The 16,616-nt window shown below is 43.4% G+C and overlaps 1 protein-coding gene across 11 annotated transcripts in view; it reads left to right on the top strand.

Moving 5' to 3' along the window:
• OBSCN (obscurin, cytoskeletal calmodulin and titin-interacting RhoGEF) overlaps window positions 1-16,616 on the top strand; it is a 745,212-nt gene that overhangs the window by 496,410 nt on the left and 232,186 nt on the right. For all 11 annotated transcript variants that reach the window (XM_029588301.1, XM_029588307.1, XM_029588308.1 and 8 more), the window contains 4 exons: window positions 709-843; window positions 6,698-6,846; window positions 9,219-9,419; window positions 11,388-11,470. In XM_029588301.1, coding sequence (XP_029444161.1) covers window positions 709-843; window positions 6,698-6,846; window positions 9,219-9,419; window positions 11,388-11,470 — 568 coding nt within the window. The remainder of the gene's footprint in view (window positions 1-708; window positions 844-6,697; window positions 6,847-9,218; window positions 9,420-11,387; window positions 11,471-16,616) is intronic.

Genomic DNA, 16,616 nt, shown 5'->3' with positions numbered 1-16,616 from the left:
TTGCTAGACAGCTTGGAGCAGGGAAACTCATGCACTAAAAGAGTACTTGAAGAGAGACAGCAAGATTTGTGCTGAAGCCATGTCCACCTGTCATTTCAATTTGTGAGGGCCTATTCTGCTAATTTTGTATAAAGAAGAGTGTTTGAAAGTCCATTGCTTCTACCTTCTTATTTGGCATAAAGATCCTTGAGCATGAGCATAACTGAATCCTTAGAACTCAGGAACAAGAGTTGCCAAGACTGGATAAGTCTTATTTTATGGTCCTCTATGAACTTGTAAATTCTTGACTGCAAAATTCAGTTCAATTTATTTTATTTTCTCTTCACCCATTGTCTGAACCATTCCTATCTACTCTCCACAATTTAAGTCCCCTAGCTGATCAAGGGCAAGAAGGTAAAACTCTACTCAATACCATGGCTGTGCCAACATTGGTTGCCCATGCAACATGTGACCATCAGCAGTACCTAGGGACTCCATGCATGAAAAACCTCAATCACCAATAAATATCCAAATATCCAATGAGGAAGAGAACTGAGCCCAAATCTGTAGCTCCGCAGCAGTACCACAACATCAAGGTCCATTTTGTCTTAGAAGTATCTGCAAATTTGAGAATATCTAATATTTCCATTCAAAGTCCTGTTATGGTATTGGTAGGCTGGGTTTTCAGATGTTACTTATTTTAGTTTGGGCATGTCCTTCTTTCTGCAGGAGGGATTCCAGAAGCAAGGGCTGGTCAAGAAGGACCCAGGCCTCATGTTTCTTTGGCTGATGTGGGAACAGACGAATTCTTTCAGAAACTGACTTCCCACATCACAGAAATGGTGTCCGCCAAGATCTCGCAAGGTAAGCACTTGGTCAAAAAGTTAGAAATTCAGTGTACCAGGAGAAATATAGGGCAGTAATACAAATACACACACCGAGTTTGGAAAGACACCCATAGAGAATGTTTCCTTGTGTGTGTGTTTTTCTCTGGGGAGTTGAAAGGTAACATACTTTAATTATTAATACTCATTTCTATTACTTTTGCTAAATTATATTTTTTTGACGTTAGGTCATAGAAGTTTCATTCAACTTCTTCCAGAAATCATTACAAAGCATAAAGCTGGAAATTATCCAAAAGTATATGTTTTGTTAGCACACTTTCTATTCAGGGACATTGATTTTGTGGTGTTTAATTTGAGCTAAATGATATAATAAGACTTAAAATTCTAGAACTCAGAATATTTTTTTTTGGGCCCGTGTGCAGTCACTGTACCTATAAAGGGACTCTCTGGACATCAGATTTTTAGACACTGTCTCTGTGGCACGGTTAGACTAAGAGTCCATATTGAATCCCTAAGCCTAGCTTCTAAATCTTGGACTGTCTGGGGTTAGAAATGCTGTGGAGGCAGGTTCACAACCTTTGGGCACTGTGGGAGGAGTGGGAAGTAGAGTCCCAATGGCCAGACTTTGGGTGCAACTGAACGGTGATCTGGAAGGAGCCACAATCTGTCACCTCATGCCAAGAATTGTTACTGTGATGGTTAGGCTAGATGGAGGGGGGAGGGGAAAGATTATAAATGAAAGGAAAATTCTAGGTAACTGCAAATGAAGGCTGATGGTGCCATAACCTAGTAGATGCAGGTTTCAGTTGACCTGGAAGCACAAAAGAACAGGAGGAAACAGCTGAGTCAAACCCCCCTCCTCCCCACACACAAGTTGGAGAAGTATACATATCTTGCATAACACAGGTGTGAAACCCCCTCTTTGGGGGATCTACTGGAATGCAGGGGCACACAGTTGTCCTCGGAGCCACTTCCGTACCCAGACCTCTTCGTCCCTCACCTTTCTCTCCACACAGTTCACTGAAGGCCATCGGGGTGCCAGGGTTCATTCTGGCAGGGAGGAAATAAACCTCCGGGGTCCTAGGCCCACGAGGATAGGGATCCACTCACAATCTCTCACTTCCTTGGCTCTCTTTTGGTTCACATTTAGCACTGAAAAAACATGCTGGACACTCTGATTGGCCGGTCAACAAAATTTTACAGTGACCAAATATATATAAGGTCCAATTCACAATAAAACTTTTCCAGATAATCTTCATACCTCTTTCTCAGTTCTATTCGCTGAGTCAGTGTCCCTTTTAGGGGGCGAGCACTAGGAAAACCTCACACTCCTGAGTGTGTTCCACTAGGATCTTTTCTCTCTCTCTCTAATGGTAAAAGCTAGGGGTGTGAATCGTGTGATCGATCGTCTTAACGATCGATTTTGGCTGGGGGGGGAGGTAAATCTTATCGTCGTGTTTTGTTTTTTTTTTTAAATCGTTAAAAATCGTAAATCGGGGGAGGGCGGGAAAACCGGCACACCAAAAAAACCCTAAAACCCACCCCGAACCTTTAAAACAAATCCCCCACCCTCCCAAACCCCCCCAAAATGTTTTAAATTACCTGGGGTCCAGTGGGGGGGAGGGGGGGTCCCGGCGCGATCTCACTCTCTCTGCCCACGACTGTGTTAAGAGCAATGGCGCCGGTGGCCCTTTGCCCTTATCATGTGACAGGGCAAATGTAGCGCCGGCGCCATTTTGGTTCCTGACTCCCGACGTCACGCGTGCAGGAGATCGCCCCCGGACCCCCGCTGGACCCCCAGGGACTTTTGGCCAGCTTGGGGGGGTCTCCTGACCCCCACAAGACTTGCCAAAAGTCCAGCGGGGGTCCGAGAGCGACCTCCTGCACGCGGGCCATATTGCCAATCTTCAAAATGGCGCCGGCGCTACCTTTGCCCTCACTATGTCATACGGGCGACGGTCGCCCGTATGACATAGTGAAGACAAAGGTAGTGCCGGCGCCATTGGCAATACAGGGCCGTATTGCCAATCTTCAAAATGGCGCCGGCGCTACCTTTGCCCTCACTATGTCATTCGGGCGACCGTCGCCCATATGACATAGTGAGGGCAAAGGTAGCGCCGGCGCCATTTTGAAGATTGGCAATACGGCCCATTATTGCCAATCTTCAAAATGGCGCCGGCGCTACCTTTGCCCTCACTATGTCATACGGGCGACCGTCGCCCGTATGACATAGTGAAGGCAAAGGTAGCGCCGGCGCCATTTTGAAGATTGGCAATACGGCCCGCGTGCAGGAGGTCGCTCCCGGACCCCCGCTGGAATTTTGGCAAGTCTTGTGGGGGTCAGGAGACCCCCCCAAGCGGGCCAAAAGTCCCTGGGGGTCCAGCGAGGGTCCGGGGGCGATCTCCTGCACGCGTGACATCGGGAGTCAGGAACCAAAATGGCGCCGGCGCTACCTTTGCCCTGTCACATGATAAGGGCAAAGGGCCACCGGCGCCATTTCTCAACGCAGCAGTGGCCAGAGAGATGGAGATCGCGTCGGGACCCCCCCCCCCCACTGGACCCCAGGTAATTTAAAACATTTTGGGGGGGTTCGGGAGGGTGGGGGATTTGTTTTAAAGGTTCGGGGTGACGATAAATCAGGGGCATTTGTATTGTATCGTGCACTCTAACGATTTTGGACGATTTTAAAATTATCTGACGATAATTTTAATCGTTCAAAAACAATTCACATCCCTAGTAAAAGCTCCAGTGGATTTCTGGTGGAAAAGTCCAAAGATGTATCAAAAATCCAGCAATCTCTCTCACCTTCAAAGTGGGTAAGAACTAGTGGTTAAACGAATTCTCCTAAAACAATACGAAGAAAACTCTATTAAAAAAATAATTCTCCTCTCTCTCAATACCTTAGCAGGTCTCTGCTGTCCCTTCTTTTATAGGATGGAGGGAGTCACAGCAACTTCCTGACCTCCCAAAGCAGGTGTAACATCCTCCTCAGACAGGAGCAGGCCTCAAAAAAACAAAATCTCAGCAAAACTCTTTTAAAATCTTCAGACTTCCTCTTTTCTCCTCTAAGACATTCCCTTCCAGATCGGCGAGGCGCTGGCAAGGGCAGAGTCTCTTCTTTGATATTGAGCTGGGTGCCCAGAATTGAGAAATGTCACCACCAAAAAAATCTCTTCTACTCTCAGTGCTCCACAGCACAAAACTGCTTCCTTTAGTATTAGAACAGGGCCCAACAATGGGGATCACTAAGAAAAAAACCTCCTGCTTCCTTAAACTCCAACTAAAAATGACACTTCCCCTGTTTCGGGCCATGGGGACAAAGGATGGGGAGAACGTAAAAACACTCTCAAACTGCAACTCAAAAATGCCACAATGCTCCACGTGCAGAGCTGCCTTTTAAGAGAGATTTCTGACCAATCCAGCCTGAACTCAGAGGGGAAGTCTACAGGGGATGGTCTGCCAAGAACTAACTTCTAACCTAAAGGAAAAGCTAGGGATAATTTAGTTAATAAAGGCATGTTTCCTCTTCTTATTTTTTACACTCCTGTTCCCTCCCATTCTTACCAAATCATGATGGCCCTATTCTCCTGGTACATGGATGGATTTGGTTGAAATATGGAAGGAGTGTTTGCATCTCAGCTAGGGGCAGTTCCACAATGAGGCAGGGTGAGGCGGCCACTTCAGGCGGCAGGATTTTGAGGAGGCAAAAAATGCCGCTCTCAGAACGCCACTGTGGCGTCCGCCTCGCCCTGCCTGCCCCTGCCACGGCTGCCGACCCAGGCCGGTGGCAGAAAAGAAGCAGGTCGCTGCCTTGTGCCGCCACCAGAGGCCAGTCCAGTGGCATGGAAGAGGGATGCCGCCGCCAGCCACCGCTGGAGGTCAGGCCGGTGGTATGGAGGAGTGAGGGGGAACGTCGCCACCGCCGGAGGCCAGCCTGGCAGCGGATGAAGGGAGGAAGGATGGGGGTGGGGAGAGCAGGGAGTGGAGGGAGTGGAGGGAGAGGGGACAGGGTGTGGGGGCACCATCTCCTCCCTCGCCTCAGGCGGCAAATTGCCTTGAGCCGCCCCTGATCTCAGCAAGAGAGCTTCCTACCAGATTTGTAAATTTTCACAGGATAGTGCCCTGATAGATGCATATGGATACAATTCAGCCATTTTCTGGCAAGGTCTAGCTGGGAGAATTAAAGATGAGTTTTCTCGCTGAGACCTTCCTCTCTCTCTGGAAGCACTCTTTGCCCTGGCTATCCGGGTGGACTTTGGTTCCAGGAACAGGCTCAGGAGAGGAAGACATTTCACTGATGTCCTCGTTTGGCTCCTGATTTCCAGTACCCCAGAATCCCTGCCACAGAGCCTTCGGTCGCTTCCTAATAACCCATGCAGTTGGGGAGAACTTGGCTCTCACAAGATGAGAAGCAAAGGCGAAGGCAGCATAATCTCTGTCTCTGTTGTGCTGCGCAGGGGCATTATATGAGCCGCTGCCCCGAAAAGCCAGGAAATCCTAGTAATGGGGGCCATGATCGGGATGACAATGCTAAGCCATCCGGCCCCCTCCCCACAGCCAGTGATACCAGTATGTCTTGCCATTGAGGAACACACTGTGAGGGCCGAGGGCCAACTTGATTCTGGAACCGGGGGCAATTTTATTCAGGAATCGCTGCTGCACCAGTATAGCTGATCTACCATCACCGTGAATGCACCTCTCACCATTTCTTCAGTATATGGTGACCCTCTGTCTGGCTGCATGACCTTGGCTACCTTGCTCATCACTATGCAGATTGGTTCACACCAAGAAAACATTGAATTCTATGTGGTACCTAAAGCAGTCAATTCTCATTCTTGGACTCAGACTCCACCAGCCTTCAATTGATTGCCTTAAGTTGCAGATTATGCATTGGGGTTCCTCTTGCCAACAGCACTATACCACTCTGGTTACAGTGGCTTCAGTATACATCGCTTACTGACCTATGCTATGAGCAACAACCTAAAGCCTTGGTGCCTTCCAAATCTACTGACTGTCCAAAATTTTTGAAGCCTTTCATTGTGGAGGTAGAGGCCACCACCAAGAAGGCAAGGGCTGTCCTCATTCAACACGATGATTCTGGAACCCATAAGTCATACTCTTCTCTCTCCGAAGTATTCTTGCCTGCAGAAGAGAATTAGCCAGTAGATGTTGCATCATGTCCACCCAAAAACCAAAGAATCCCTGGAACTAAAGTCAAACTTCCCAAGTCCATAGATGGTAAAGATGTACCAAAGACAAGAAGTCTGGGGAGGGGGCTTAGGACGGGGGTATTGTTACATTTGTCAGTCGCAGTGGCATACTGCAATGGGCTGCACATACCTGTGGCTTTCCCCAATGCCAAAGACACTTCAAAGATATTCCCTTGGCACTTTGTCATTTAGCCAAGAGAAGTCTTGCCTCATCAATCTGCTACTGTAAGGACAGCAGGGGAACGTACTTTGATACGGGCCAGGCTAAGGCTTCACCTGAAACAGCTGCCTTCCCCACAGGTTGGGCCTTCGGGTTCCGATGGCTGGCAGGACTTAGAAAATTCAGGAAGCAAGGCAGGATCCGAAGGCAGTCCAAAAGTTGGGGGCTGACGGCAGACAAGGCACGGTCCAAGTTTGAGGCTAGGGTCAGGTCCAGGCATTTGTCCTCCATTGCTTCAAATACCAATTTAGATTGTAAGTCCTGTTGGGCAGGGAAATAACTATAGTATCTGAATTTTAATTTGCATTGAGCTCGGATTTGGAAAAGGTGAGAAATTAAACTTAAAACTCCAAATCCTGAAAAACAGACAGTCTTGTATTTTTGCTAACTGAATTGTTCTTTGCGATCAAACATGTTCACAGTTACATTATGTTTGATTACAGCCTCGCTCCGGGTCCCAGGAGCTCCTGGAGTGGATAGTGATGACGAATCGAAGACCCCATCTGCCTCTCCACGCCATGGCAGGTCCAGGCCTTCATCTATAGCAGTAGAGTCCTCCTCAGAGTCAGAGGATGGTGATTCCAGAGGAGAGGTATCAGAAGGAGATATACTTGTGTATATTATGTGTCTCTATATAGTGCTGCTTACATATGGTATGCTCCATACAAATCATGGTAATAACTCTACAAGACCTGACAAAACTATAGCGCTACAAATTAAAAGGTAAAATGAAACTGTTGTAATCCAAGAAACCTCCAAACAAACCTATCAAAATGTCAAGTCACTCTATGATGAGACAAGAGACACCATCTGGGTTGGAAGGAAGGATAGAAAGGGGGTTTACTAGTTAGGAGTTTTAGAAAAATGCTTTCTGAAAAAATGGAAACATTTTACAGTGTCTTAAAATGACATTATTGCATGTTAGAAATGACTTTACAGGTAGCGTAATTCAAATATCTCTCCTGCCGATTTGTACCAACATTCATGTTTACGTGCACACTCTAATATAGAAACATGTACCCAACTTGATATTTTTTTTTATTTACTTTCTGCATTTTGTGAAATTTCAAGCAGATTACATTCAAGTACTAGTGGTCTTTCTCTATCCTCAGGGGGCTTACAATCTAGCGGCCTCTTTCACTAAGCTGCAGTGTTTTTACCATACCACACAGAATTTGCCAAGTCACGGTAAATGACTCAGCAGCCTGGTGACTCACCCCGCTGCTTGATGAATCCTACGGTATTTTCCTGCAGGGAAAAATACAGCGAAAGCAACCCCCAAACACTGCACAATGGTGGCCTGGGACTGTGGGGCAGCCATCGTTTAATGGGGCTGCTTGGCCCTGAGAAACACCCTCCCCCCACCCCCATGAGTTGGAAAAACCCTTGGAGGTCTGCTTAGTCCCCCTTCTCCCCTCTCTCGCCACCTGTAGTTGAGGAAAGGTAAACAATTAAAGCACTTTTAATGGAAGGCAAAGGCCCCACCTCCAGTCCCACCCTTCACAGAAAACTCCGGCCCCTGGAGACCAGGATCTGGGTCCCCCTCCCCTCCCCTAGCCCACACCCTGGACTCCTCCTTTCTGGAAGACAGAAGGCCCTGATGGTCCAGTGGTCCACCCAACCCCAAGACTCTCGTTACAGAAAAAAACATTCCTGCTAGTCCAATGGTCCCAGGCACCCAACCCCCCTTACTTGAAAAAAGGTCATCGGTGATGCAGTGGGGGACCAGGAAAACTCCCTATGATCTTGGGAAATGGCCAGGCGGCATTCTTTTGGAAAATTGCCGTCATCTGGGCCAGTATACTAGCGGGTGCTCCAAGCTCCCACTGCACTTTTTTTCAAGCGGGGGGTGGGGGGGGGGATTTAGGATATGCTAGTGTGGGGAGTGGGGGTCTGGGACCACTAGACCACCAGGGAAGCTTTTTTCTATAAGAGGGAGGTCTGGAGTGGTGGGGGATGGGTGATCCACTGGACCACCAGGACCTTGTGCTTTCTACAAAAGGAGAGTCCGGGAGGTGAGCTAGTGCTGGGGGCAGGGGTCCAGGCTCCTGGTCTATGGGGGCCAAATATTTCTATGAAGAGGGGTTGGGGGACAGGGGGCAAGGCTTTTGCCTGCTATTAAAAATGTTTTGGGGTTTGTTTTTTTTTACCTTTCCTCAACTACAAACCTCCTGCAAGGGTGGCAGAGGGTGGGGCTGGGGTCTAAGCAGACCAGGGTTTTTCCAACATCGGGGGGGGGGGGGGGTGTTCTCGGAGCCAAGTGGTCTCTTTAAGGCTAGGCCGTGGGTGCCTCCAGACATGCATTAATGACCCGAGGCAGCTGTGGGAAATTAAGCTACAATTCCTGAACTGTACATAATTTCTACTGAAATATCATGGCTTGCAAATGTTTTCATAAGCTGCATTATTTGATTAGGTTAGTTATAAGCTTATTAGTATGCACAAAAATGTGTGAATGGATAAATAGATCCCTTGGTTTGCTCTGTTATATCTGCCTTACTGCTTGTTTTATTATTTTTTTAGATTTTATTTTGCTGTGTGTACATTGCATTGTCAGTTCTGTTACAGCTTGTTTTAGGTACCTTAAACTGTACATTGCTTGGTCTGGTTTGCAATTAGGAAAGGCAGTTTATACATTTTAAATTTACAAAGTGGAAATGCGTTATTCTCCACCTGTAGAGTCTAGAAACTATGAAGCCTGTTTCCTGACAGAGAGATTAGATGGCCTTTACTCCAAGTATGGAAATACATTGAACAAAGTGAATTTGAGTGAAATGAGTGCAGAATTAAATCTCTGCTACTGTTAAATAGACTTTAGCATGGCAGTGTTAAGGAGTTCAGGATATCTGCTGGTGTGTGCAATATCTGAATAAACATAAATTCAGTTTATGACTGAAATTTTGTAAACTTTCTCAAAGACGAGCGTTATTCTACTGTGAATGTCTTAATTCTTTCCATCCGCAGATATTTGATATCTACATGGTCATGGCTGATTACACGCCTGTTGGAGCTGACAGAGAAGCCATTACCTTGAAAGAAGGACAGTACGTGGAAGTCCTTGACTCAGCTCATCTCCTTAAGTGGTTGGTCAGGACCAAACCTACCAAATCCAGCCCTTCGAGGCAAGGATGGGTACCTCCAGCTTACTTGGACAAGAGGTTGAAGGTAATATGTAGTCTGCTTCTAGAGGACAATTTTCAAAGCTTTTTTCCTTGGGTAAATAGCTAATCCTTATTGTTCTGCTACACCAGTCCAGACACATGGGTTTACTCCCCCTTCTAGCAGATGGAGACAGGATTGGCTGAAAATTACACCACCCCCACCCATGCGAGTAAAAGGGGTGGGGAATAGGTCGGGAGAGAGATGGTATGCGTAGGGCTTTCATTTTGAAAGTTCCATGCCTGTTTTGTTGCAAGTACGTTTGCACTTTTAAAGTAGGTACAATTGTACCTGCTGAGGGTGGTGTCCTGTTCCCGTGGCCAGCCCCATTTACAGAGGGAACTCTGCATGGAGTATTACTTTGAAAATGGGCTTGAAGTGAAAGTTGCCTCATTACTGTTTATTGGAAAATGTACGTTTTTATTACTTCCTTGTTTCCTACACTATTTGTTAAGGTTTCCTATAGACAAAAAGAAACAAGCAAACAAAGCAATTTATAATCCATCTATTCTGGTATTTCATTTCAGGCATTCAGTGTTAACTCTCTCCAGTGGGCTGCTAGCGTCTAACTACTAGTCTTCTTATTCTCAGTTAAATAAATTATAGTCCTTAATAAGGACTATATTAAGATACTGAATATGCAGCAAACAGAGATTATTGGACCAGACCACTGGAAACAAAGCTAGCTAAAGCAAAGTGATTGACCAGAGATTATACCTTTATATGGTTGATATATGCTTCAAGATGCTAGCATTCAGGGCTACTAAGTTCCCTCCCTCAAGCAATGACATTAATAATCAGATTGCATTCATAGAGCTGATATAAAGAGAAACTGCAAGTCATATGTAACAACAGACCAAGAAAATGGATGTAAGGTTAATTTGTAACATTTATATGCCACCAGTAAGAATGCTAATTTTAGCATTAAAGCAAAACAAATCGGGGAGGCAAACCTTTCAAAAAAAATGATATAATAGAGAGATATGGGGGACTGTGGTGGCTGAAAGACACAAGACTCAGTTACAACAGGCAAAGGTGAATTCAGTTTTTATTCCACTGCTTGTAACAACACAGCAAGTGACTCTTCTAGTTCCCTTCTTGAGTTGTGAGCTTGCAGTTGTCAGACAGGTTGTAGTTTTTCTAGGATAGCAGATGGAAAGGAGTGTTTCTTCAAGCTTACATCCTCAGGGCGGGATTTCTTGGGTAGCAGAGTCAGTTTCCCAAACTTTGCTTTTCAGTGAGCACTCCTGAAGCACGGTTTCCTAGATTGTTACGGTTCCTAGGGGGCAGGATCACTCAGAGCAGAGACATTGTTTCTTGGGCTTCCCTTGTGATTTCTTTTGGTCAGTCAGCTAGTAAAATAATAATTATTCTGATTGATATTGTCGCCTAAGTGGTTTTGCAGTCTTGATTCATGGGACCCTCACAGGCTTGAGTTTAGGGGGATCATAAATATTCATGAACTGTATTTGCATATATTTGGTCTAAGAACCAGGTTTGTTTGCATAGTTTGTCATTCTGAAAAGCAAGCTTGGATCCTAAGGATTGAGTATGGGAACTCCTGGGCTGGAACACTTTCCAAAGTTCACACTTCAACTTCAAGCCTTCTTGTGCAGGATGTGTACAATCAACAGCTTGTCAGTTCATTTCTAATGCCTAGACTGCATGACAGCTTTCAGAAGGAGGATGATGTAAGGAAGATTTCTTATAATAACTATTACTCATATACAGTTGGTTTGGTTACATGCAAACACAGGATGATAACGTGATTTACCTAATACTGGAGATAGAGTTAATAGTGAGGGGATTGAAACCCCTACTTCTGGGTTTCTGTTGACTTGAAGAATAGTATTTTAACCACCTTCTCCAAATAATTACTAGCTGCTACAGCAATCATATTTATTTTGTAAAAATAAACATGAGTAACTTGACTGCATATTGTAGAGAAACTCATTGTTCTCCTGTGTGCTTTAGCTGTCACCTGAATGGGGAGCAGGAGATGCCCCAGAGTTCCCAGGAGAGTCTGTCTCAGGGGATGAATACAAAAAGAAACTGAGGTGAGCATTTGCTGATCAGTAATAAGGTTTTTAAAAGACAGTGGATAATAAAATGATGCAGCCTCGTGAATGTCTTGATTGTAGAATTTTAAAAAAAAACCTGCCTCACCAATGCTTAGCTTTGGAAGAAGAGGCGGCTGAGGAGGATATGATAGAGGTCTATAAAACCATTAGTTGAATATAATGGGTAAATGTGAATTCGTTGTTTACTCTTTCAAAAAGTACAGAGATCCATATTCAGCTACTGTGCAGCTCAACATATTAACCAAATTAACTTATCCTATATATTCAGTGATGTAGCCACTGATATCTAGCTATCTTAAAGTTAGCAGGGTAAGTATATCCAGCTAACTTTAGAAGAGGTCTATGAGCCAACCAGCTGAATAACTTATCCGGCTAACTCACCTTTCCCCCTCCCTCCCTCCCCCGTTAGTCCCATTCTCTTCCCGCCACTTAGCCGGATAAATAATCAGCTGGATAAGTGTTTATCTGGCTAAGTGGAGGCTGCTGACCGTGGCAGAATTTTTAATTCACACTAAATATGGTGCTAATTATGGACCTAAAAAAGACTAGGGGGACATGCTATTAAGTTACTAGGTAGTACATTTAAGACTAATTGGAGAAAATTCTTTTTCACTCAATGCACAATAAAGCTCTGGAATTTGTTGCCAGAGGATGTGGTTAGTGCAGTTAGTGTAGCTGGGTTCAAAAAAGGTTTGGATAAGTTCTTGGAGGAGAAGTCCATTATCGGCTATTAATCAAATTTACTTAGGGAATAGCCACTGCTATTAATTGTATCAGTAGCATGGGATCTTCTTAGTGTTTGGGTAATTGCCAGGTTCTTGTGGCCTGGATTGGCCACTTTTGGGGACGGGATGCTGGGCTTGATGGACCCTTGGTCTGACCAGTATAGGCATGTTCTTATATTCTTAAGATACTCTGTTTAAGCAAGAATGTTGCTTGTAAATCAAGTTAAAGTAGCGATGTGGCGATGCTGGTAAAAATGTTGTGTACTGCATTATTCTGTTTGAAAACATGAAGAGAAGCTGTGCTCCTTAATTTTCCATTCCTTGTGGGTGCAAAAAATTTCTGGGGGAACAATGGAGGAGGTTCTCAGAAGATCCCATCATGACTAATATTCAGAAGCCAGCAAGGATTTTCCATTGCTCTTGGCAGTCAAGGTCTTTTTTTTACAATCACATTTCTATATTTAGTAATGAAATGAATATCCATAAATCAGTGAAAGACATTGAGATCAAAGTAATCAGAATATCAGTCCTCATCTGACACTTATGCTGAATGAGTTTGGAAGCCACTCCATAACCTGTTGTAAACTGCAAAAGTAATGTCTTAAACTATAATAAAATGCATTGAAACCTGTTTTGTACGAAAGTCGCATGAGGGCTGTGAACATAAAAGCCCCTGCAAAACACTGAAGTCTCTGTTACCCCAATGGGTTTCTGTGGCAACTTCTGGGACAACTGTGGATTTCCATAACTTTTAAAGAGTTAACATTACCATTGCGCACACTGATGGAAACTTTAGTGTAAAAGAACAGCTAAAGTAATGCTATAGTAGGCTTTATGTTCCAATATGCACAGTTTAAGATGAAAGAAATGCCATCCCTCTGCCATTTTGTTTCCTTCAATTTAGTCTGTGTGTGCTTATTTTAATTTATTAATACATTTATTTATTTATTTATTTCAACATTTGTATAAACTACCTCCCTAGCCCAGTAAGGCTGCACAGAATGGTGTACAAAAACATTTTATAATATAAACAGCCTACAGTACTTGAACATAATCATCTTTAAAGTGCCTGAAAAGCGGAAGGTAAACCAAATAAATATATAGCTGAGATACAAGATAGCAGAAGAGCAGCCATCAGCATTGTGTTTCAGCTGTTTGTCCTGGAAGCAGCCCCAAGAATGCATGCCAAATGTCTTGCAGTCGTTTCTGCCCACGTCAGGAACAACAGTGAATTAGTGTTCTCCTATTTAGATAACTGGCTCATTGTCCAGAACCTCCCAAGAAAACAAGGCGGCAACCAAGGCTCTTCAATCAGTAGGCTTCATCATAAGTTTCCAAATATCAAACCTGAATCAAACCCATCAATTAAATGCCATAAGAGCATGAGGATGCTAGGTCACATGACATCAACAGTGCATGTCATACCTTTAGCACGTCTCCACATGAGAGAACCATAATGATACTTGAAAGGACAATGGAATCAACATTCACAACTGCTATCACACAGAATAAATCTTTCAAGACAACTCATCTGCTCTTTAAGATGGTGTACAGGACACAACCCACAAACCTTCTTCATGGTCTAAATTTGCATCCTCCTCAAATTCAGTAGATTTTATGGCTACAGATGCTTCCCCTCTACGTTTCAACTCGGTTTCTTCTCAATGTATTACATAAGCAAACAAGGAGGAACAGGATTGTCAACACTTTGCCAAAAGGCATGCAAAACATGGAACTGAACAGTTCTACAGAAAATATCCCTCATCGCAATCTATCTTCTGATCAGAGACAACCATTTAAAAGACTCTTTAAGTTGCTGTTGTAATTTGTGGTATATAAGTTTTTTTACAAATTAATAAATAATAGAATATATCCCATGCTGCTTATCCCAGGATAAGCAGTAGATTTCTGCAACTACACTTCATTAATGGTTTATGGACTTTTCTTCCAGGAATTTGTCCAAACCTTTTTTAAACAAAGCTGCAGTAATAACTTTCACCACATCCTCTGGCAAAGAATTCCAGAGTTTAATTATGCATTGAATAAAAAAATGTTTTCTTTTATTAGTTTTAAATGTATCACTTAGTAACTTCAATGTGTGTCCCCTGGTCTTTGTACTCTGAAAGAGTAAACAACTGATTAACATTTACTTGTTCCACTCTACTCAATATTTTATAAACCTGTATTATATTCTCCCTTAGCCATCTCTGCTCCAAGCTGTTGAGTCCTAAACTCTTTAACCTTTCCTCATAGGAGAATCATTTCATCCCCTTTATCATTTTGGTCGTGCTTCTCTCTACCTTTTCTAATTCTGCTTTTTTTTTTTTTTTTGAGATGTGGTGACCAGAAATGCACACAATGCTCAAGATGATGTCACACCATAGAGTGATACAGAGGCATTATGATATTCTATGTTTTATTTTCTATTTCTTTTCTAATAATTCCTAGCATTTTATTTGCTTTCTTGACTGCTGCTGCACACTGAGCTAAACATTTCAATATATTATCAACAATGACACCTAAATCTATTTCCTCAATGGTGGCAACGTAGAACCTTGCAGTGTGCAGCTATAATTTGGGTTACTCTTCCCTGAGTGCATCACTTTGCACTTGTCCACATTAAATTTCATTTGCCATTTGCATACCCAGTCTCCCAGTTTTGCAAGGTGCTCTTGCAATTTCTCACAATCCTCTTGTGATTTAATAACTTTGAATCATTTTGTATCATCAGCAAATTTGATCACTTCAATTGTTGCTCCCATTTTCAGTTCATTTATAAATATATAAAAAAGCAGTGGTCCAAGAATAAATCCCTGGGGCACTCCACTATTCACCTTTCTCTATTGAGAAAATTTACCATTTAGCCCTACTCTCTGTTTTCTATTGTTTAATCAGATTCCCATATCCTATGACTTTTTTATTTCCTAAGAAGTCTCTCATGTGGGACTTTGTCAAATGCTTTCTGGAAATCCAGATAACTGGCTCACATTTATTCACATGTTTATTTTTGCCCTCAAAAAATGTAACAGATTAATGAGGTAAGACTTCCCTTGGCTATATCTATTGGCTTTGTCCCATTAAACTATGCCTATCTATATGTTCAACAATATATATTTATTTATTTATTTATTTATTTATTTATTTATTTATTTAACAGCTTTTCTATACCGACATTAGAATGCACATCATATCGGTTTACATCTCAACAGTAGGTGGAAAATACAATGAACAGGGGTGGGAGAGGGACAACAGTAGAAACTCGAGGGCAGGAGGCTCTAGGGGGAGCCTGAAAATTGAACTAGAGAAGTAACAATAACTCGAGAGGTAACATATTTACATATTTACATGATGCAAATTACTTGGAGTGAGTCAATGATAACAGAGAAGCAGGAGAAGAGGGTGAGAGTTAGTCTGGAAATGCCTGGTGGAAGAGCCAAGTCTTTAGCATTTTCCTGAATTTAGTATGGCAAGGCTCCAGGCGGAGGTTTGTGGGTAGGGCATTCCAGTGAGTTGGGCCAGCAATTGAGAGAGCACAGTTTCTTGTTGCTGTGAGTCAGGCCTTCTTGAGGGGTGGGACTTGTAAGGTGCCTTTGAGATTTGCTCTAATGGGCGGGTGGATTGTGTGGATCGGAGCAGTTCACTGAGCCAAGAGGAATTATTTATGTGGATGGATTTGTGTATGATAGTGAGAGTTTTGAATAGGATACGTGATGGGATGGGGAGCCAGTGGAGGTCTTTGAGGATGGGGGTTATGTGGTCTGATTTGCGTGCGTTCATGATTATCCTTGCAGTGGCATTCTGTAGTATTTGGAGGGGTTTGATGGTGGAGTAGGAAAGGCCATTTTTTTCTGGCACAAATATCAGACTCACTGGTTTATAGTTTTCTGGATCACACCTTGACCCTCTTTAAAACCTTCAGTCTTCAGGTACCATAGACGATTTTAATGATAGTTTACAAATTACCAATTTCATTTTTCAGTTCTTCAGGTCATAAGACATCAACACAGCAAAGCAGCAGGAACTCTGAGAAAATCTGTAGCCTTTATTCAGATATTAATATGGAAAGTCTCAGTATTGGGAGTATCTCAGAAGTCTATCCTGCTAGGGGCAGGACAGGAGAAATCCCGATAGTCTGCGTATTATGTGACTATGAAACCATTGACAGTGTGTTAGGATATTTTTGTTTTTCCTTTTCTGTATGGATTGCACTAGAAGAAAGTGTACTATTTTCCATGTTGTCCACATTTTTCAAGTACGTCAGTAAACTTTATTTTAGAACAACACTAACTTTGTCTGACTGAGTAGTTTGTACAGAATAAATGCAGAGCCTAGGGGCCTTGAAAGCTTATCTTTCTCCCTGTGGAAGGAACCCTGGGAGCTCCATAGAAGCTTTAATG

The sequence above is a fragment of the Rhinatrema bivittatum genome, chromosome 2 (genome assembly GCF_901001135.1).
Source record: "Rhinatrema bivittatum chromosome 2, aRhiBiv1.1, whole genome shotgun sequence".
NCBI classification, from domain to species: Eukaryota; Metazoa; Chordata; class Amphibia; order Gymnophiona; family Rhinatrematidae; genus Rhinatrema; species Rhinatrema bivittatum.
This window is presented reverse-complemented; position numbering and strand designations above follow the sequence as displayed.